We start from the raw sequence: 19,866 nt of genomic DNA on the forward strand, positions 1-19,866 counted from the left end.
CAAAAGGTCAGTATCGCTCTTGCTTAAATAAAAGCAAAGATAATTAACTGCAAATAACTTGTAAAAACTAAATTGTTTATAGTAAATACATTAATCTGGGAGTCTTAGAAGATTTCTGTGACGTCTCATTTAACAAGTCAACCCTCAAGCTACAGTCCAACATACCTCTGTCCCCCAAGCATTCATCCTCACTCCTGTGCCACCATGCCTCTTTGCCAACACACAGATTTGGTGGCCACAGAGCACAGCGGATCAGGAAACTGATCCAGCTGAAAACTGATGCAGCAAAAAAGGAATGAGGCTCTCCATACGCTGGTAAGGCAGGACTCTTTTGCTGGCTGCAACCACTTACATCACTTTAAAGTGTTAGCTGAACAACAGACTGACTTTTAATACACCTATTACACAGGATGAGGGAGGAAGCGGGGGGGTGCGGTGTTGGGGGGGAGTTTAACCTATGTAAGTAGGTGTTCCAGTGGTTTAAGTTCACCTTAAGTACTTGATCCTAGGAGTCCCTAATCTGTTGAACAACCATTCCCGTTTTAATGGCATGCTTCACACAAGTACAGTTTAGTCACACAACCCAAGTTCTGCAGAGCTGCCAGACATGAAAAGGAGTCTGACTGGCAATGAATGTTAACTACTGAGTCCCTATAAAAATAGAAAATCACATTATTTTTTGACTACTGTTACCTATAAAACCCACAGGGAAGTAGGGGAGTAAGAAATAATGTGATACTAGCTGTCTGTATAGTGGCAGAAACCTGTATTTACACACAAATGCTACACAAGTGCTTTTGATGTGAAGGTCTGAATATGTATACACATGCATTAACTATTCAAACCACACAATACTTCCATGAAAATGTGAAGCATTTTCATGCCCATTTTGTAGTCTCATAGACCCTTTGGCCATATGTTGAGAAATGGGCTGAGAAACCTTGAAGTACAAATTGTAGTCCCTTCAAAAAGAGGGAAAATCTGTACAAGTGAGATGCCTGTGCAAGTGAATCATATCCAATTTATGGTATATCATATATGCGTCAAAAGTGCAAAACTGGTCATGGAGCATTCACCTATAACCAACCACATATATATCCAGAGATAAACACTGAAGGAGCAGATTTTGTGTCGTCCCTATGGACTTTCAGTCCCCACAGCAGCACGGGTTGCTATCAGTTGCCTGGCCACAGCTTCCCAAGCTGCCCACCGATGGGCAGCAGGCGAGGGCAACCACCAGAACCTGCTACTGTACAGCAGCTCTGTAACTCTTCATAGAGGTTTCTCATGGAAAGCCCGCTGCATCTCAGGGCCGTGGTTACTCTCTCTTCCCAGCATTTATGGCACAATTGCAACACACACGGGCCCCTTTCAGCTTTTTAAAAGACAGACAAAATATCCCAAAGGCTCTAATTTCTCCTTCGGCAGCAACAAATGAGTTAGACTGTGTAAGTACAGTTATATAGACTTGAGCTTTCAAATGATAAATTGGACTTCTCTCACCAACAATCAACTGCAGGTACTGCGATCCAAAACTGGGTAGGAAAAAACAAACATCTTTTCTAGGATGAGACTGACCAACTGACTGGGAAAATATTCTGGCTGTTTTAATCAAACAGCCTTCACAAAAAGTCCTCAATGGAATAGCTAAAATGGATGTCAACCAACATACTGGCTGAAAACGTAACCCATGAATTTCTATGCATTTTACCTCTCTGTGTCTGTAGAAATCTACAGAATGAAACAAGAACAAAAAAGCAGGCAAATAAAAGACAGAACATGCACAAAACCAGAACATGCTTCTAAAGAAGTACAAAGAACTGAAGTACAAGATCTCTCAAAATCTTCTTGACGAAAAGTATTCCACCAGTTTTTTAAACTATCATTGGTTCAGATGCCTCTTTTTTTTTTTTCCCTCCAAAAGAAAATTTTGGAGAAGGAAAACTAAACGCAAAACACACATGGGCAACACAGCAAGAGGAGTAGATGAATGAAAGCTTAACTGTTTTGCCTTTATGCAAAGAAAACATTAGACCACAGCACAGGGGGAAGCAAAGGCTGAGACCCTTGAATTCCTGTGATAAATCTAAAGCTTGTACATTAAAGCTCCCCTTTGTTGAAAATGCTGTTAGACACAACAAAACAGAAATGTTAGGTAAGTGCAAGCTCTGCCTCTGACCTTTCACTCTGTAACCGTCAGGCTTCATTAATTTTCACAAGGCCTGACAGCTCTAGCGTTAATACTCACACTTGCGGATCGAGCCACACAGCAGGTTCAGACTGCTACCTTCTCCTCTGAAACTCATGCATTAGGATTTCTTCCATGCTGGCAATGGAAAACCAAGTCTAAGAAACATTAAACACAAAAAACTACGTTACAATAATGCCAAGGTTGAGTCATAAACCCATGAAAGCAAGGAAGTATTGAGTGAATCTTGCCTCAGCACCTGTAACTCAGCTATGTAGTGCCAAGGTATTGCAGCAAATACGGTCATCTCTGAGCAACCACAGATACAGGTGCTACTTAACCTATACGGGCACTTAGGAGAAGTCTGATACTGCAGAATCAGTGGTACCTAATACCAAGTGCTTCCACTTGTTCTCTCTCCCATAGGTAAAGGTAGGGAATTTTGCACAACGCTGGGCTGTAACATCGCCAAGTGCAGTATGAACCCTGCAACAGGGCCATATACGCTGCAGAACCTAGTTGACTATGGGTCTGATTTAAAGATGCTCTGCATTGGTAAGAATTCCTTGCTTTTATGTATTTATGTCTCAACCATAACATTATTCTAATGTAACTGTTTGTGATTAATATCCTTCTCCTCTCCGTTAAAAGAAAAAATGTAGCACAACACAAGCGACAATCTTTTGTTTCGCTTCAGTGTTCCACGGCTTCCTTAGCATTATTCTGACATAACCTGTGTTGGGTTTTGATCTCAAAGTTGTTTTGAATTTCACTGGGCTACTGTTATTGAAACATTTTTTCTTGAAACATGGAAAGCTTCACTAAAGTCTTATCAATTAATACATGACATTTATTTGTTTTGAAACAGACAGAATCTGAAGTTCTTGTTTAGTCTAACCTCAAAACCGAAAAAGCCTCCAGATTTTGCAGCTCACAGCACTGCCAACTTTAGGTGTAAAAAGTCCCCCAAATTGACTTTAAAATTATGAAATCTGAAACAGCAGCAGCACAGATTGCTTGGTAGTCCCTGGAAAGGCCTTCTTTTCAGGCTTGTAATTATGTAACCTAAACGATGGAGCTTTCAAGGGGGGGAGCGGGGGGGCAGAATCACCTAACTTAAAATCAAAAAAGCTGACAGCTATGAAGTTTCCCTTTACATTTAGCAAATTCTGAAAACACCACTCTCCCTGGAAATCACAACAGCCTTATTTTTCCCTTTCACTTTTAAAAATGCTTCTTGCAGAACTGGTAGCTCCTGCTACTCTGCTTTCCCATAGCAAAGCAATAGATAAAGGACTACCACAACTGCATTGGTGTTATGGGCACACTTTCAAAAAGATCCTTTAAGTGAAATAGCGTTCACTTGGGAAAATATATGAGGTTTTCAGGCAAGAACATCTTTTGTCTGGCAGAGCTGAAGGGTGTTCCTCTAAACAGAATTACCCCATATTTACACTTATAATGAGATTTGTATCTAACCCCCTGTAGTTTAAGGTCTATAGTGCACGTATACCACAGATACATAGAAATACGTTATATTTTGTCCAACAGAATTTTACATTTTCTCTTGCGATCAAGAATCTTAACGTAGCAGGGCTGACAAGTTTTAGACCAATTTCAGCTCGGCATGGTTTCAAATGGCTCAGACCTTGAACTCTGAATACCAAGGCTGAGAATGGGAACATAAACGTCACAGTGCCAGTGGTGCTAAGTAGAAATGTTCTCCTTGAACATGATTAAGAGTAAACTGAAAAGGAACATTTTTGGTTACTATTACATTAGGCAAAAATATAGAAATGAACCCTAATACTAGCTAAATCTAATAAGAAAAAGCCATCTCTATTTCAAAATTTTCAAAGCATTCTCTATAAATGCATCACAGATCAATTTACATGGTACTTTCGCCAATAAGCAAAACGAAATCACAGGTTCCAATTGGCTTAACTCATATTGGAAAGTGCGAAAGCAAATGCTAGAAAATGCAATTACTGCAAACAAACTCCATTTTCTCCACTCAGGAGGGAATTTCAGGGAACGTTTTATTGCCCTCAAATAATATTTCTAAAGGCATCAATACACAATTCTATTTTCTTTTTGGAGTCCCCCCACACTATATAACCTAATCCTCTATAAAGAAACTCACCAGATTTTGAAATAATATATTGGTTGTTGATATTACCTTGTGCACGCACATACTGTATCAATTTAAATGATTTTTCTCCATGAATCTTAAGAATATAAAAAACAACAGTCACTGTCTGACACAAACAGATCTGGACCTACTTCCCGTAACATACCCTTTGTCTCTGTAATTTACAATTCCAATTAAGTCTTTTTTTTCTAAAATAAATGAATAAGCCATCAAAAAAGAGGTCATCTTGAGAAACAATTATACAGAAAGTAATTAAGCTAATCATAATTATCACAGACAATGTCTTGGTATTTTCATGTACATCTATTTTCACACTGCAAAAGGCCAGCAAATGCTAAGGACAAGATTTTTCCAGACAAAGTAAAATCTTTATTTAAAAGAGAAACAAGTCTGGGTATCAATTCTTCACTACTTACTGAAGGAAATGAGAACTAGGAATGCAGGGGACAGATCTAAATTCTGCCCCAAATTTTTCTGCCTTATTGACAGTGACCTTTATGTGAGCAGCAGAACTTCCTTTTCTGTCCACAGGACTGAAAAACACACCTCCATCAGGATACTTCCAACATCTACCTACCTATCTTAAGATACAACAAATAAATAAAACAATCAGGAAACACATATAATCACCAAAAACATTCTCCTGTTTCTCTCCTGTCTGAACTTGTTCCCATTATTTTTTTTCTCATTTTTAAATGAAAGTCTTTGAGGCTTACAAACGCACAAAGCAGTAGGCACATGCCTCCCTCTATCCTGCAGCCTGGTAAAGCCTAGTCAATATTTCTGAAAAAAATCCCTCCAAATGCCTCCTTTTTTCTGTATCCCAGGAAGGTGGTCAGAGCATTTCTTTTGAGAGGAAAAATCTCAAATACACGAACAAGAAACTTCTGATAACTATTTTAATTTTCTTTCTACAATACCGTATATTTTACATAACTTCTCAATTTTTATACAAGGAACTGAAATCCTTCCTTTCAAAACTATGATTTTTGAGTACATTGTTGGTAAACTACAAAACATACTGGGGCTCAGACTTAACTGACTACCAATAATAACACAACGTGGATAAATTCCCATAATGATAAGGGAAAAAATAAGAAGCAGGGACAGCAAGAATAATCACAAGGAAAATAAACTGAAAGGAAAAAGAAGAAATAAGATAAAATATTTTTTAAATATCCCAAAGGTTTTAAAAACATGGACTGCTGTCTAAAAGCAGGACAACAGCTTTTTAATAATTCTGAGAATGTAACATTCTCCAGTGTGCTAAAGCAATTAGCTGCTTTTGAAATTTTACCCTGTGATCCTGTTTTGTGCTTTTACTTATAAACGTTTAATTATAATAAGCAAGTTTGATATTCAAAGGTGTTTTTAAACATATTTTCGGATGGTGATGCTGATGTTTGTTGGGAATTGTTTCTTTTTTTTCTAAGTTGGAAGAGGAGAAATCGAAAAAGTGAACTAAACTCCTCTTCTAGAAGCAGCCCGATATCCATGTGACAGCACTACGTACTGTATTTCCGAACTACCTCCACAGTCCTTTCCTGAAATTTCTACAGAGGATAAAAAACAAAGAGAAAGTACACAGAGAACGCAAACAGAAATTACAGTCAACTAAAAATATTCAGGCAGGTCTTTATGAACCTCCAGTATTATTTTCTGAATCCCATGTTTAAATTTATTTAAATTTATTTATCTATTTAAATTCTGAATAAAACTAAACATTCCATTATAGTCTTTCAAGATCAATCTCCTGAGCCCTGTAAGGAAATACCTTTTAATAACCCAGCCCACAGAGATGTTTCTTAGCTACTAAAGGAGACAACCAAATCACTCCAGTTGTATCATGTTGTTATAAGGAACTGAATTCTTCTTACGCAATGTTGGTTTTTTCCCTAGCCATCTAGAATTGCCTGAGCAGAATGGCGCACAGCCTCAGATACCTTCCTTTTAAGTTTAAGCACATAAAGTAACTCCAAACACTAAAAAAAGAGAGACAGAAGGAAACTTTAAGCCTGACAGAAGGAAACTTTAAGGTCTAGAGCGATAACTATGCGAATTGGTGCCAGTGATTTCTGAGTTCCAAATCTCACCCCTGCTACTATTTCTTGCCACCTCCTCTCTTCTCCTGGCTTTGCAGAATTTCAATTACCAAATTATTTACGTTACAGCATCCTAGGACCTCATGACAGACAGTTCAGACTGGAGTTTTTTAAAAATCCAAGGCACCGCTCTCTGAATTTCAGTGGGCAAATCTATGCACTGAAATACCTCCCAATTGTCCTTCCAAAGAAGGATGGACAGAACAGATGAATGAAAAACAGTATATGTAATGTAAACTCCATTCTGCAATATAACGCGTTTGTGTGCTTTACTTGTGACAATTCAGGTGAAACTCTTACCTTTCCTATCCTTGTTACTACAAGTACATAGGCCTTCTGCTGCAGCTGTCTCTGCTCCTTAATAAAATAAGGATAATACTAAGCACCTAACCTACTTAGGTAGTGAAATGTTTTTAAATCAAGTTAAATGGATATGTGAGATTTATGGTACTTGTATCTGTGCATTTGAATTTACAGTAACGTTTTCACAAGGTGCCGCAAAATCTGTATGATGCAGCATCTGTAGTTTCCTTTTGTGTACGGAAGTACACCGAGGATTCTGGCACATGAATAAATATTTCTCTGTAATTAAACGCTTTAATTAACTTTTTGGGCATGCAGCATTTGCAATTTTTCATCTAGTGTGCTTTCTGCAGAGTAGGGTCTCTCTTGACTTACCCATTTTAGCCATCATTTCACGACTTTAAAAAAAAAGAAAAAAAAAGGAATGAAAAAACTGCCGTAAAAAGGCATGATATGCAGACCTTAAGTTTTGCTGAATAAAGCGACAAGTATAGTTAATCAGAGCTGGTCATTAAGACAGAGCTCTAAGAGAACAGCTACTTTAGTCACTTACACAAAGGTAACAATTTATTTCTTATTTATACTCCTTTCTGCTAAGGTTTTGCCCTTTCACCTCAAAGGCAAGCATCATTGTTTTTACAGCTGGCTTCACGGAAGCATTTGTTTATGAATGGCTATATTGCTTCCACTGTAACTGTACACACATCCTCTCTAGTAACTCACTCAAATGCCAGGACCCATTTTAACATATATAGCCAGAGCTGTCAGTCACCAGAGCAGCGGCTCTTCCTTCCCTCTGTCCCCAGGGCAGCCCAGGTGACTGCCGCAGCAGGGCATCCCCTCAGCCATCCTTGCTCAGACAATCCCTCCCCGCCTTTCACACTCCAACTAATGGCACGGGATTATAATTTACAGCCAGGAGACTGCAAACGGTGAATGGTTTTCCCTACAGTGCTAGTCTGGGAATTACTTCGCATGGGGTTTTATGAGGGGATGTTCGTCTGGGACCTTTATTCTCAGGACCACTGGTATTGCTACAGCCACGTTATTTTATTCCCAGCGACCACCGAAGCTTGCAGCAGGGGCAGAGGAGAGCAGAAGGAAAGAACTCCGTCCCCACAATGCTCAGGAGGCATCTGCACAAAAATGCAGGAAACCTCACGGTTGCCTTGCAGTTTTTCCGCTCACCTCAGTAGCGAACGCAAATGCCAAATGCTGCTTAGGGAGTGGGAAGCCTTAGGAGTAATGTATGGGGGAGAGCAGCTCAGGTAAAAGTAAGGAAATGTGGGTAACTTTTTGTCATTTGCAGCTCTGTTTCAAACTAAAACTCTCCGCGTTTCTGTCGCTGGTCACATAAAAAAAAAAATCTAATGGCAACATTCATGAGAAAATGAGCTATTGCACTCTGATACCCAGCCCGGCCTGTAATGCTAAAGATTCTGGTTCATTAGAAAAGATGCACATAATTCTGAGGTCTTCAAGGTTCACTTATCAACAGTTACAGGAAATTCGAAGTACAGAGTGTTCCTGAGCTCTCATTTCTTAATTTTATTAACTTGGGAAGAAATGAAGCTCTGGAAAAAGCAGGTAAATCTCCACTACTTTACATCCCCGTGCTCTCATTTGACTCTCTCTTCTTTCAAGCCACTGTCCCTCCCCTAGTTTGACGTTATTTTGCTCTCTTCTGTGTTGGCTTTGCATCTTCTTGCCTCTCTCCTTACATTGCTGTCTCCTGTGGTGCTGCTTTGTTCCTTCTCTACTAAATGTACCATCAATAGTAAGTGAGGGTTTGGTAACCGTCACCTCACAGCTGGGGTGCAGGATGAGAGAAGAGAGACCAGAACAGCTCAGTGAAGTAAGGCACTGAAGTGACCTGAGCCTCGAAGCGATCTCAAGTCCTGAGAAACTCGGTTCCCAAAGCTGGGGAAGGGCCACCACGAACCAGTCCCCACATGAGCCAAATCCTGAGACCAGCCCAGCGCCACGGGACGTGGCAGCAGAGAGGGTCCTCCCAGCCTTGCACCAGGGTTTACTGAGAGAAGATGCTGCCTGTGGGTCTTGTAACCACCCTACGGAGCAAGCACCGTTACTCACGCTGTCATGTTCAGGATGACAAAGCAGGACAAAGAAAACACAAATTCCTTTAGCTCTGGGAGAAGGGGTTCTCTTCTCCTTTTTCTCCCCACCAGTGGTACCAGACAGAGTGCCCATGAATATAACACCCGTCCTCTGAAATCAATATACTCCCTAAATACAGTCAATAAAGATTTCAAGCTCTTCTAATAGGCGCGACGGGGGTGGATGGGAGAGGTGGACTTGCACAGGTCTGTCTTCTTTTGCAGCCCTTTTGTGCCAAGACACATCGTTCCCGATACATAAAATGCATGCAGAATTTGTCCGAGCTCAAATACTCAGCTTCAGCCCACTGCAACAAGAGGGTTAATTAACAAGCTATGCAGGCTGGTTATAGTCAGCAAGAAGCAACAATCTATTTTTCTTTAACAAAAAAAGAAGTCAGTAATTCTTGGAACATTTATTAACCCCCCAGTATAGGCAATTACTGTAAGATAAAGGTCTGCCGGTCTTGCATTAACATAAATTGCTGCATGTTGCTTTTCTACAGCATATAATGTCCACAACAGTGTGAATACATGCTAACATTTGACTTTTAAGCTTGATTCAGCCCCTCCAATCTAACATTTTTAGCCCATCTTCACTCTCAGTGGCTGTTTGGCCACAAAAAAAAAAAAATTATTTTATACAAGGCAAAAAAAGCAGTACGGCATTTCACTGAGATACTGTTTTGTAGCTCAGTTTAAGGCAATCTCACGCATTTCCTAACATGCAGAACTGAAAAGAGGAAGGGGGGTGGGAAGCACAAAACCCAAAGATCATTCCTGCTGTCTGCTAGGTTCTGCAGTCACATACAACATAAAAAAAACCAGTGGTGATTAAAAAAAAAAAAAAAAGGCTTTGTAATAGACAGGACACTGCCAACCAGCTTTAAATTGAATTACACAGCCTGCTAATCTTTATGATGAAATAAAATTTCTTTGAACACTACACATTATACTAAAATCTGCAGTGCTTTCTCCCCCCAGCCCCAACCTCTCTCTGCTCAAAGCAACTCCTCCACCCCGAAACCATTGTTCTTTCTAAGCAGGAATGTGATGCTCTACTAACAGAAAGACTTCTTATTTTAATTAGATATTGTTAATATGGTGTGCATGATGTGAAAATTTAGGAGAGAGGTATTTTTGCACTTTGTATTTTTGATGCAACATTAAATTTCTAAGTGACAAAATAAATTGATGGTGTACAAAGAATACATACTTTGACTGCTTTCCATTGAAATCATTCTCATGATATGTGGCTGCAGCAGCAATGCTGGAGGAAGAATCTGATGACAATGTCTATAAAACTTTCTATTTGGGTAGCATTACTTGTTTCATGCCTGGTCAATACAACAATCATAAATCTCTGTTCTGTTTTAAAGTGGATTTGCGGGAAAAGGAGAATTGAAAGGAAGAATTATTTTGGTTATTTTATAAATTTGTTTTGGTTATGGTTTGTTATTTGAAACCTGATCATCCCCCCGCTTTAAGACAACAGCAGTTCAGGGAAGCAGATCCAAGAAATGACTGAGCAATTATTGTGATTGAAAGTCCTGTCCAAGAATTGTGCAATACTTTCCAGTGCTCCCTGGCTCCTTTCTTTCATTGAAAATTACCAAATGAATATGTTAGGTTTAAACATATAAAGAGCTACTCAATCCAGAACATTATTCTTTTTGAAAGCACATTTTACCTGAGCCATGTTTTCTAATGGCTGCCGAACACCACCTTCGTGTTTGGTTTGACTGACCATGGCAGGTACTACACAACTTGTATAGAGAATTTTACACTGCATCTCTAGCAAGTTAGTGACTACAGTTTGAAAAAAAAAAAACCCTCAAAATTTCTCTGTATGCCATTAACAGATAGTAAAAATAGTTTATTGTGAAATTTGTTTATGAAAAGTTGCCAGGAATAACAAAAGCAAAACAAGAAATAATTGATCGGATATAAATAAACTTACACTGCTCCTCGTGCACAAATTCCACTTTAGTCAGTGGAAATTTTACTATCTTGACACTCATTTCTATGCAATTTCTTCTATTTTACCCTTTAAGTTATACTTCTAGGGTTCTGTTTTCCACCAAGCATCTAGTATCTGACCCAGAGCAGAGGATAAATATGAAGAAGCAGCTATAATAACCATAGCACGAAAGTAGAATTTTGCATATTTTTTTCACTTTTGTTTTCACATTTCACTGTAGATTGCTACATCAGGAAAACATTATTCAGCTTATTACCAAAAATCCATATGGCTGTATTTTCCCACGATTTTATAAATACAATAAAATGCAACATTCAAATTATTTTTTATTCCTCTGAGAAGAAAAAAATTAAAATTAGTATTAATATATCTAAAAAAGGTGTATGCAGATAAAAGCTGAGCACTGATGATTAATTTAGTCAAGCCATATGGGAATTTAAAACTAAGTACAAATGTGAATTTAACTGTGACATTAAACACAGTTCAAGTTAGAACAAAAGCAAAGGAAATATCCTTAAATAGTGATGCTGCAATAAAACCTAAATAAACTTGGAAGAAGGTTTTAAAAAGTTTACCATAAAGACAGAGTGAAATACATAACCCAAAGAACAAAACAAGTAAAAAAACCCCACCAAATAAAAAAAAAAATGGAAGACTCTAGATTTCATCTTCTAAATCTGGGGGGTTTTAAATGAAATTGCATCAACACCTTCCAAACTCATGATATTCAGCATCTGTTAGCAACTAGAATTAATAAGCAAGTAGACACAATAAAACTATCTGTACAAGCTTGCTAGTGCACCTTCAGGTCTCTGTTACTCTCCAGTTCAGAGCATCTCTGAAACAGGCAGCCAACGTGGTCTGGATCCTGCAAATCACACGGAACTCCTAACGGTATCAGAGGGATAGCAGAATGCCAACACCAATAGAAGAGTCAACTGTCTTCAGCAACCAGCTCAACCTCTTATTAAAATAAGTGTATCCCATTCCAGTGTCTGAAGCCTAAAGAAGCTGCTCACCAGAGCCACTTGCAGAAGACATAGCTGTTTTCAAAATTAGACTAATAGATTTTCCAGGGAGTTGCTTCCCCTCTCTCCCAGAACAGCTGTGCAAAACTCATACATACTTAAAGGATTAAAGCTACCTCAGCATTTTCTTTCACTTGCAATGAATGCAATTTTTTTCAAGTGCTAAGAGTTTTGTTCATCAAAATCGTATTTTATGTTTAGTCAATTATTCATTCTAGCTATAACAAGTAGAGCAATACAGGGTTCAAAATATGCTCCAGATGGTAAAAACACAAATCAGAAGTAAATCAATTTATAAAAATAGGAAGAGATTTGTTTTTATTGCCATAATTCTACTTTAAAATATTCATAAGTTTCCTTCTGGTTCTAAATTAATTCAGAATACTCTGAGCTAATATCCCTCTGAATTTGGAGAAATTTAGAGCTTACCGGTTTGTTTTTATAAAAAAGGGTTATGTCAGATGCTAAAATAAGTCATATCAGAAATATACTTTTACTGAGCTAAAGTTCTCAAGAACAAATACTTCGTCACAATGGAACTTTTCAGTGTACACTAGCAAAAGGAACACTCTCACACAAAACTCTAAATGCAATATGCCTGGAAAGGAGATGAAGCCTAGATAAAATGAGGGAATAACTGAGCCACACCAGAGAGACTGAAAAAGGATACAAGAGGAATTTGACCCTGAATTTTTAAACAGTGATAAGAAAAAGAGCTTGATCTTACTATTCTACTATTTTGTTACAGTTCATTTTTTTTCAAATTAAGTTATACTATCTTCAAGATCAAACACTATCTTGGCAGGTGTCTGGCTTACAGTTTTAAACATCATTTCAAGTTTCTACTGTACTAATGCAGAAATCTAAGTGTAGACTTGAACCAAGTGTTTGTCCACACCTCCGAGAACAACACCGCATTTCCAGTGCTCTTCCCGTTTTGTCATCTATTCCATGTAACAGCCAGCAATTCCAAGCTGAAGCTGCTATTTTCAACAACTAAACATTCACAGAAAAATGAACTTTAAAAGAACTGACACTACGTTTCTGAGGACCACATCCATGTATGCAGAGTGTAACAAGAAAACTTCCATGTTAAAATAGTATAATCATTCTTTTCTTCTCACTTTAAGTAACATGATGGAAGAACTACACCACAGGAAAAAAAGCTCAATTTTTATTTTAGCTCTATCAACAATGTTTATACTAAAGGCAAGCATATATTACAGGTAAAGAAATATTTGTTCCAGTACAAATGCATATGTATTTGGCCACTAAAACATTCACGAAGTTCCTCAAGTCATTATCCCACAGAAATTAAAAGAAACACATATTCAAAACAAAAGCAAGACATGAAAGAAAAAACATGAAACAGTCAAGTTGCTAAATCCCAGAACAACTCGGAAAAAACCTAGCCAAATTCTACTCTCAGCTCCATAGACATTAACCAGCAGTAATTTCACCTACTGGATTTATTCATTCTACCAGTGCAGAATTTTGCCTAGTTTGTCCAGTAATATGCCTTATATTAGAAATCTTGCACGAAAAAAACCCCTCAAAACCAAAAATTAACACCGTAAGAGACAACCACTACACAAAAAAGAACAAAACTGGCAATTTGAGAAAAATTACTAAACCAGATGCAAATTATTCACACAAGTAAGGATATGCACAATCAGGCCCATACTAATTGAGCACAATAAACATATCGTCACTCATTAAAGATCTATGTGCCTGAATTTATCTTTGCTTTCTCAATCACTTCCCATCACACAGGAAAGGAAATACTGCACTATGAAGACAGAGTTATAATTAGATATTCCTGTATTTCATTTCACATATATGACTGAATGAGAATGGATGGGAAAAATATGAACAGTGATGATAATAATAGTATGTTGAAATATTCAGTTAAAAATATATTGGGCATAGAATAACGTCTTAATTCTTCCTCAACACATAACGCTGTGTTTACTGCAAGGTCAGTTAAGTTACTATAAGAGATTTTTAATGAAAACAATTATAAATTTAAAATAACTGTGTTTAAAGCGTTTAACAGTCACTAAGGTCAAGTGATTACAGCAGTTACAAGACCCAAGGGACATGTTCACACCAAAACAAAGTGAATAAATTACCTCAGCCAGTGTATGTAATCACTAAGTGACCACAGAGGTTATTCAATGTATAAGCCCAGATGACTTTCATGCAAAACCAATAATGAAAATTTATCAGCCAAAGGGAAAAAAGCATAAGAACTAGTAAAAGTTGCGGGAAGGGCTAAGAGCTAGGAGGAGTGGGAAAAAGGGCGTGGAAATCATGTTCCGTCATTTGGTGGCGGAGACATGGAAGAAGGACAAATGTTAATGAAATGGATGGACAAGATGCGATCATTTTGCTCAGGTGAGATAGCCGAAGAGGGGCAAAGGGATGCAAGACCCACAAAATATGAAATTGCAGGGTTGACAGAAGTGCTCTCAGTCCTGCATAACTCTAGCATGTGTAAGTGAAGTGACTTCACCCAGTGAAGTACAAGTGAGGCAGGGGTTCAGAATAATCATCTTTCAACTTTTCCCTTGGCTTTACTGCCAAGAAAATTACGGACAGTTATTGTGTCTTAAGTTATCTCATTATATAATCCTCATGGAGATGAGGCCCTGTTTTTTTTACCACAGAGTAGGTAAAATAAGCCATAGAATGAAGCCTAGCTTTGATCTCACTTCTCTCCCACACAGTATAAACGATACAGGTGCCTTGTCTTCATTACTGCTTTACAACACAATTGCCAGTGGAGAAAACCATGCACACGAGAGACATGAAAACCCCTTTCTGTAAGGACAATGGTGCATTTGATGGGAGTTCTTAGTGCACTGCTTTGGAATGGGGTTCCTACCAACTATGATGAAAAAAAGATGCCTCCCACTATACGGCAGAAGAAAAAGGAATCCTGCTTGTTCCTGCCTGCCTGCCACTGGTATGTATTTTTTAAACTATTACATGTCATCACCTTACAACCTTGAAGGTATTAATCTTCACAATATACATAGTAAATAGTAAAACGCGATTACTCCCATTCTGCAGATAGAAGCCTGAAATAAGGTGGCAAAAGGGCATGCCTGACTTCACAGTGTTTTGATTCCAGATGAGGAGAGAACAGCACTGGAGCAAGTATTCACCAATGCGACAAGATTCCACAGGGGAATCAATCTGCTGCCTGACCTTATGCCAGAAGCCTAATAACTGGTATTGTCATATATATGAAAATGCAAGTGCACTCTGCATATGTGGGGGGAGAAATGAAATAACAAAAGTTTTCTCTGTACCTGAAATATGAAAGCCTGAAGCCAAAGCCAGTAGGTCCTCACACAGTCAAAGCTTCCAGTTCCAATGACACTGACTGTCCAAGAACGAAAAATCTGCTTTCTCAGATAAATACCATAGTGCCTTCTACAAGAACTATATATATGCTAAGAAAGCCCCAGGGTAAATTACTGAGGCTGGAACAAAACCTATTCAAAGGGTTTTAATTCTTCTGTTGCAAATGTTAAACCAAAGGTCTATGTGATAAAATAACATCATCATGAAACCCCTGTTAAATACAAGGAATGCCAAGTGGCTGCCAATACTGTAAGATTCCCCACAAAAGGGTGAAAACACACTAGCAGCTTACTTGTTTTGGCTTTCTGCAGTACTGAGTTAGTGTTTTCAAATGCCAAGCACTGGGCACAGGCTCTGGCTGCATCAAAACAATACTTGTGAAATGACTCAAAGTCCAAAGAGGAACTTTGGTAGCCAGACACTGCTCTTAGCAGTGCATTCAGAGTAGACTTTGGAGGTCCATGCTCTCCAGAAAGCAATTCTCTTTCTGGAGCTGCCTGGCATCTGTAACAACTGAACCTCGTTGAACAGCAGTGCTGCCCAGCTTCTCTACGAGGACTGAAGGCTCAGTAGGACCACACCACCCACTCCCAGGGAAGCTGTGCAGCCTCCCGCTCTCCTTACCTTGCTTGCTCCTCCTCCTTCACAACACTAACATTTACAGGTTATCACAAAGAACACTCAAAAGTTGAGGAAGATGATTCCTACTGCGTCTCTTCCCTCAACCTATGTACATATCCACCTACTTCTCCTACCACTTACTTCCCAGTCCTGCGACTACATTCCTAGAGAAAGGACAGTTTTGAGCCCACAAAATCTAGTACCGCTTTCTAGAAATAAGAATGATAAAACAAAATTCCAGTAATATGGCAATATCTGGAAGCCCCAATCCCACATGCATAGCAATAAAAAGAAGGAAAAATGTTCTTTAAAATTGAGCTGTGGAAATCAGAGGTCAGAAGGAAGATAAAAAGAACAGTATGGAGAAAATGCAAAGGAGGGTGAAAAGACGGAGAATGTGGAAGCTCTTCTATTTAAAAATTCCTTTTGTAAATCCAAATGTTCTTTACTTATCTTTTGAAGGGTCAGCCAAGGAACTCCAATGGAATAAAATGATGCTATTAAAGCCACATAGAGATGTGGCCATCATACAGCAGGCAAGAGAGAGTGCAGTGATGGAGGTAAAGCCTGATGACAAAGCTATGCTTTCAAAGGTTTTTACATAATGCTGTAAATTCATTCTAACGTTTCTTGAAGATGAGCTGCTCGAGTCACCTTCACCTCTGAGTATTTCTAGTGCGAGTGGTGACATGGCAGTACACAGCCAGCCTACCAGTGGCATTTGTAACAGGAGCATCCTGCACAAGTTCCCCTCCTTCATTGTGGTCTTCTGCTGTTGCGATTCAATTGCCCCCAACTGTAGCAATACACTATCAAGGCACTGCTATCAAATACAGCAGAATATGAAAGGCGTTCTACCAAAAAGGTGTTGAGTGCCTGTGTTCAAAGTTAAAATGCCAGTACTTTAACTCAAAGGGGCAATCATGTGAATACCACCCCCAAAAAATTATCCTCTTCCAAACAGTATTATTGATTTTGCCATCCTATGTTATGGGAAGAAGGACTTTCATAATTTTCAAATATGTTGTAACTTTCAGCACTGCTTTAAATTATGGTAAACTCAAAATACAGAGAGCAATAGTTTTGGCTGTGGATATAAAACCCCATAGTGTCAACTAACGGGACACCGTATGCATTCGTATGAGGTGCCACCACCCCCTCAGCGCACGCATAAGGCTACACGGTCCTTCCTGTGGAATGACAGAATCTTCTCCCCCAAGATAATACAGAAATACAGTGAAGTCTCTAAATTTGTCTTAATTAACAGAATCATACTGAGGCTAGAAACAGCACATCACATGAGGACAAGTGAAGTAAGGGGCAGGGGGGATGGGGGGGGACGGCGGGGGAGGGATTTTCAAGTGCTCTAATTCAATTAGGAGGCAGTGACTGACACTTGGACAGGAGAGGTTAATTGGGGTCACCAAAACGCAGTAATTCCTTACCTAACCAGTCATTAAACTTCTTAACCTCTGAGGGCAGTCCCAGTTCGGTGAAATCGCCCGTGTGGAGAAGGATGTCCCCATAAGGCATCTGGATGCCATCTGTTCTGGAGTGTGTGTCTGAGACGCAGACAAATCGCGTGTGGCCCGCTGGTTTTGGAGTGTCATATGGGATAGGGTCGACCCTAAAGCAGACACATAAAGATCTCATAACAGTTACAAGGTTAAAACCCTCACATCTATTATTTCAGATATCAACACAGATCTATCTCTACGTAAGCGTGCATGCACACACATACACATCCATTTACACACACCATGCTGCAAGAAATGACTCTGTAACGCAACACTGCCAAAATCCAGAAGGGACCACAGTGCTTCTTAAATACTTACCTGGCAAGGAAGGACGACTAAAAAAATACACAAGATATGGCCAGTTTCTGATACTAAAGTTAATTTAAACATTGGAAAACATGGATTTGAGACACTTTGAATTCAGATATATTTTTGCATCATCTGCCTTATACATGAACAGGTACGCGGGCCATTAAATAACAGGTCTTGCAGGTGCGCCAGCAACAGGCTCTCACTTGAGCCGAGCAGCTTAGTATCTGATTTTGTTTAAGGGCACAGGCACTCCTACAGATTCCAGCAGGAGTATTTGTTTACATACAATCAGATACATTCAGGAGTGCTTTGATGAAGCCTGGAAATTGCAGAACTAATGACAACTTCTTACCCTCACACAAAATCCTGAGGTCATCATCCCAAAACCTATACAGTCAGGAACTGATGTGGTAGAGCACTAAGCAACCATCAGTAAAACATTTTTTTCTATAGCCATAAAAATTTAGTTCAATTTGTTATCTGCAAGCTACATTTGTTAGTTTGATCTTACCGACTATACGTGACCCATCATAGAAGTTTGGTTTTGAGGTGTTTTGGTTTTTGCTTTTTAAATTTAAGGAGAATAGAGAAAAATAATAGGGAAGAGAAGTGCTTTATGCATACTTAGTGGTTAGAAGTTCTAATTTGTAACAGAATAACTTAAAATACAAAAGGCAACCCATTGCCTACTTTGGAATAGCAATTATTTCTCTGCGGAGTTACCATAATTTGATTTGCTCGACTCAACATTTGAATAGCATGGCATCTGGATTAACACCACAGAGAACCCCATCCCAACTCCATAAAACTTCAACCCATTCCATTGATGTGCCACTTGGATCCTGTTTAGCTTAGCTTCAGCTAGAAATTTTGAGGTATTCAGGAGTTATGTCAGAATAATAGTACACTTAGGTCTCCAATCATCAGAGCAGTGAAACCCAGCTCTAAGTATTTTAAAGCACCCAAAACAACGCTGTCCTAAGACTTATTGGGACAAACTGGCACAACAGACATTCAAAAATCGGTGCCTGAAAGTAAAAAGAAAATTAAACAGGTTTTATTAGTTTTGCTCTCCACACTGAAAAGAAAAACAAGTAACTATCACACATCACTATGAATCTTTTTCTTAAATCTCCATAGTTGTAATGAGATGTATGATCAGTAATAGAAAATAAAGCACAAATCCTAAGGAACTATAGACTTTTGAAGTATTCTTTTATTTACTGAACTGTATTTACTATTTTTAGTAAAATAAATTAGTATTTAGTATTTACTATACACTGAACTGTGTGAAAACTTCCACCAGTGTCTTTAACTTCAGCTCCCTACACAGGTGAGAAAGACCAAAAGCATCCTCCAGGGAGCAATTTAACTGCCTACACTGGGGAGTTTATAGTGGTTCAAGAAATCAAACTCCATATGGATATGTACTGGTCTCCAATGGAAAAATGTCCACATGAACGCACTTACTAACAAGATTTTACTGAGTCTTTTGTATTTGGCAGAACGTTTACTAACAGCGAAAATTTTAGCATGGGGGTGGGGGGGAAAGATATTATTTGTTCGACCGCATTTTCCTAGGTACTATAATTAAGTGTTTCCAATCAAACTGTATTTACCATAAATGTACCGCATTTGGTTGCCATGGTCCACTGAATTAATTTGCAAAATTCAAGCTCTACAAGATGATGTTTACTTTAATATGGTCTTTACTTTAAAAACAGATTTTACTGCAGGCTGGACTGGATGGGAAGGGGCAGTCTGGTCTGGATGGGAAGGGGCAGTCTGGTAGATAACTTTTTTTGATTTCGGTATTGCACCTCCTATTCCACCCAAAGCACCAGGTACAATTAGTTGAGCCATACAGCTGTCTACCACTAGAGAAACCCACCGCAAAAATCTGAACTCTGACAATCAATGGATTCTTCTTCTCTGCAAGGGTCAGAAATTAATAAGGTTATTATTACAGAGGAAAATTCATTTACCCATTGAAATCACACTGGCAAGCTGGGGAGAACTGCAATTATAGGCCATAGCGCTTTTGTATTTGGTGTCTTCCTCCCAATTACTGAAGGTAAGCCAAAACTTTTTTAATAGTATGTCACACAGTAAGCATACTGGTCTCCGAGTCAACATTTCGACACTTCCAAGTATGTTTACTCCAGACAACACA

General features: G+C 38.8%; 1 protein-coding gene across 1 annotated transcript in view; it reads right to left on the minus strand.

Moving 5' to 3' along the window:
• The window catches only part of MPPED2 (metallophosphoesterase domain containing 2), a 109,804-nt gene that overhangs the window by 53,024 nt on the left and 36,914 nt on the right, over positions 1 to 19,866 (minus strand). The window contains exon 3 of the mRNA XM_050897841.1: positions 17,310 to 17,491. Within this exon, the coding sequence (XP_050753798.1) occupies positions 17,310 to 17,491 (182 nt within the window). The remainder of the gene's footprint in view (positions 1 to 17,309; positions 17,492 to 19,866) is intronic.

The sequence above is a fragment of the Gymnogyps californianus genome, chromosome 5 (genome assembly GCF_018139145.2).
Source record: "Gymnogyps californianus isolate 813 chromosome 5, ASM1813914v2, whole genome shotgun sequence".
Classification (NCBI taxonomy): Eukaryota; Metazoa; Chordata; class Aves; order Accipitriformes; family Cathartidae; genus Gymnogyps; species Gymnogyps californianus.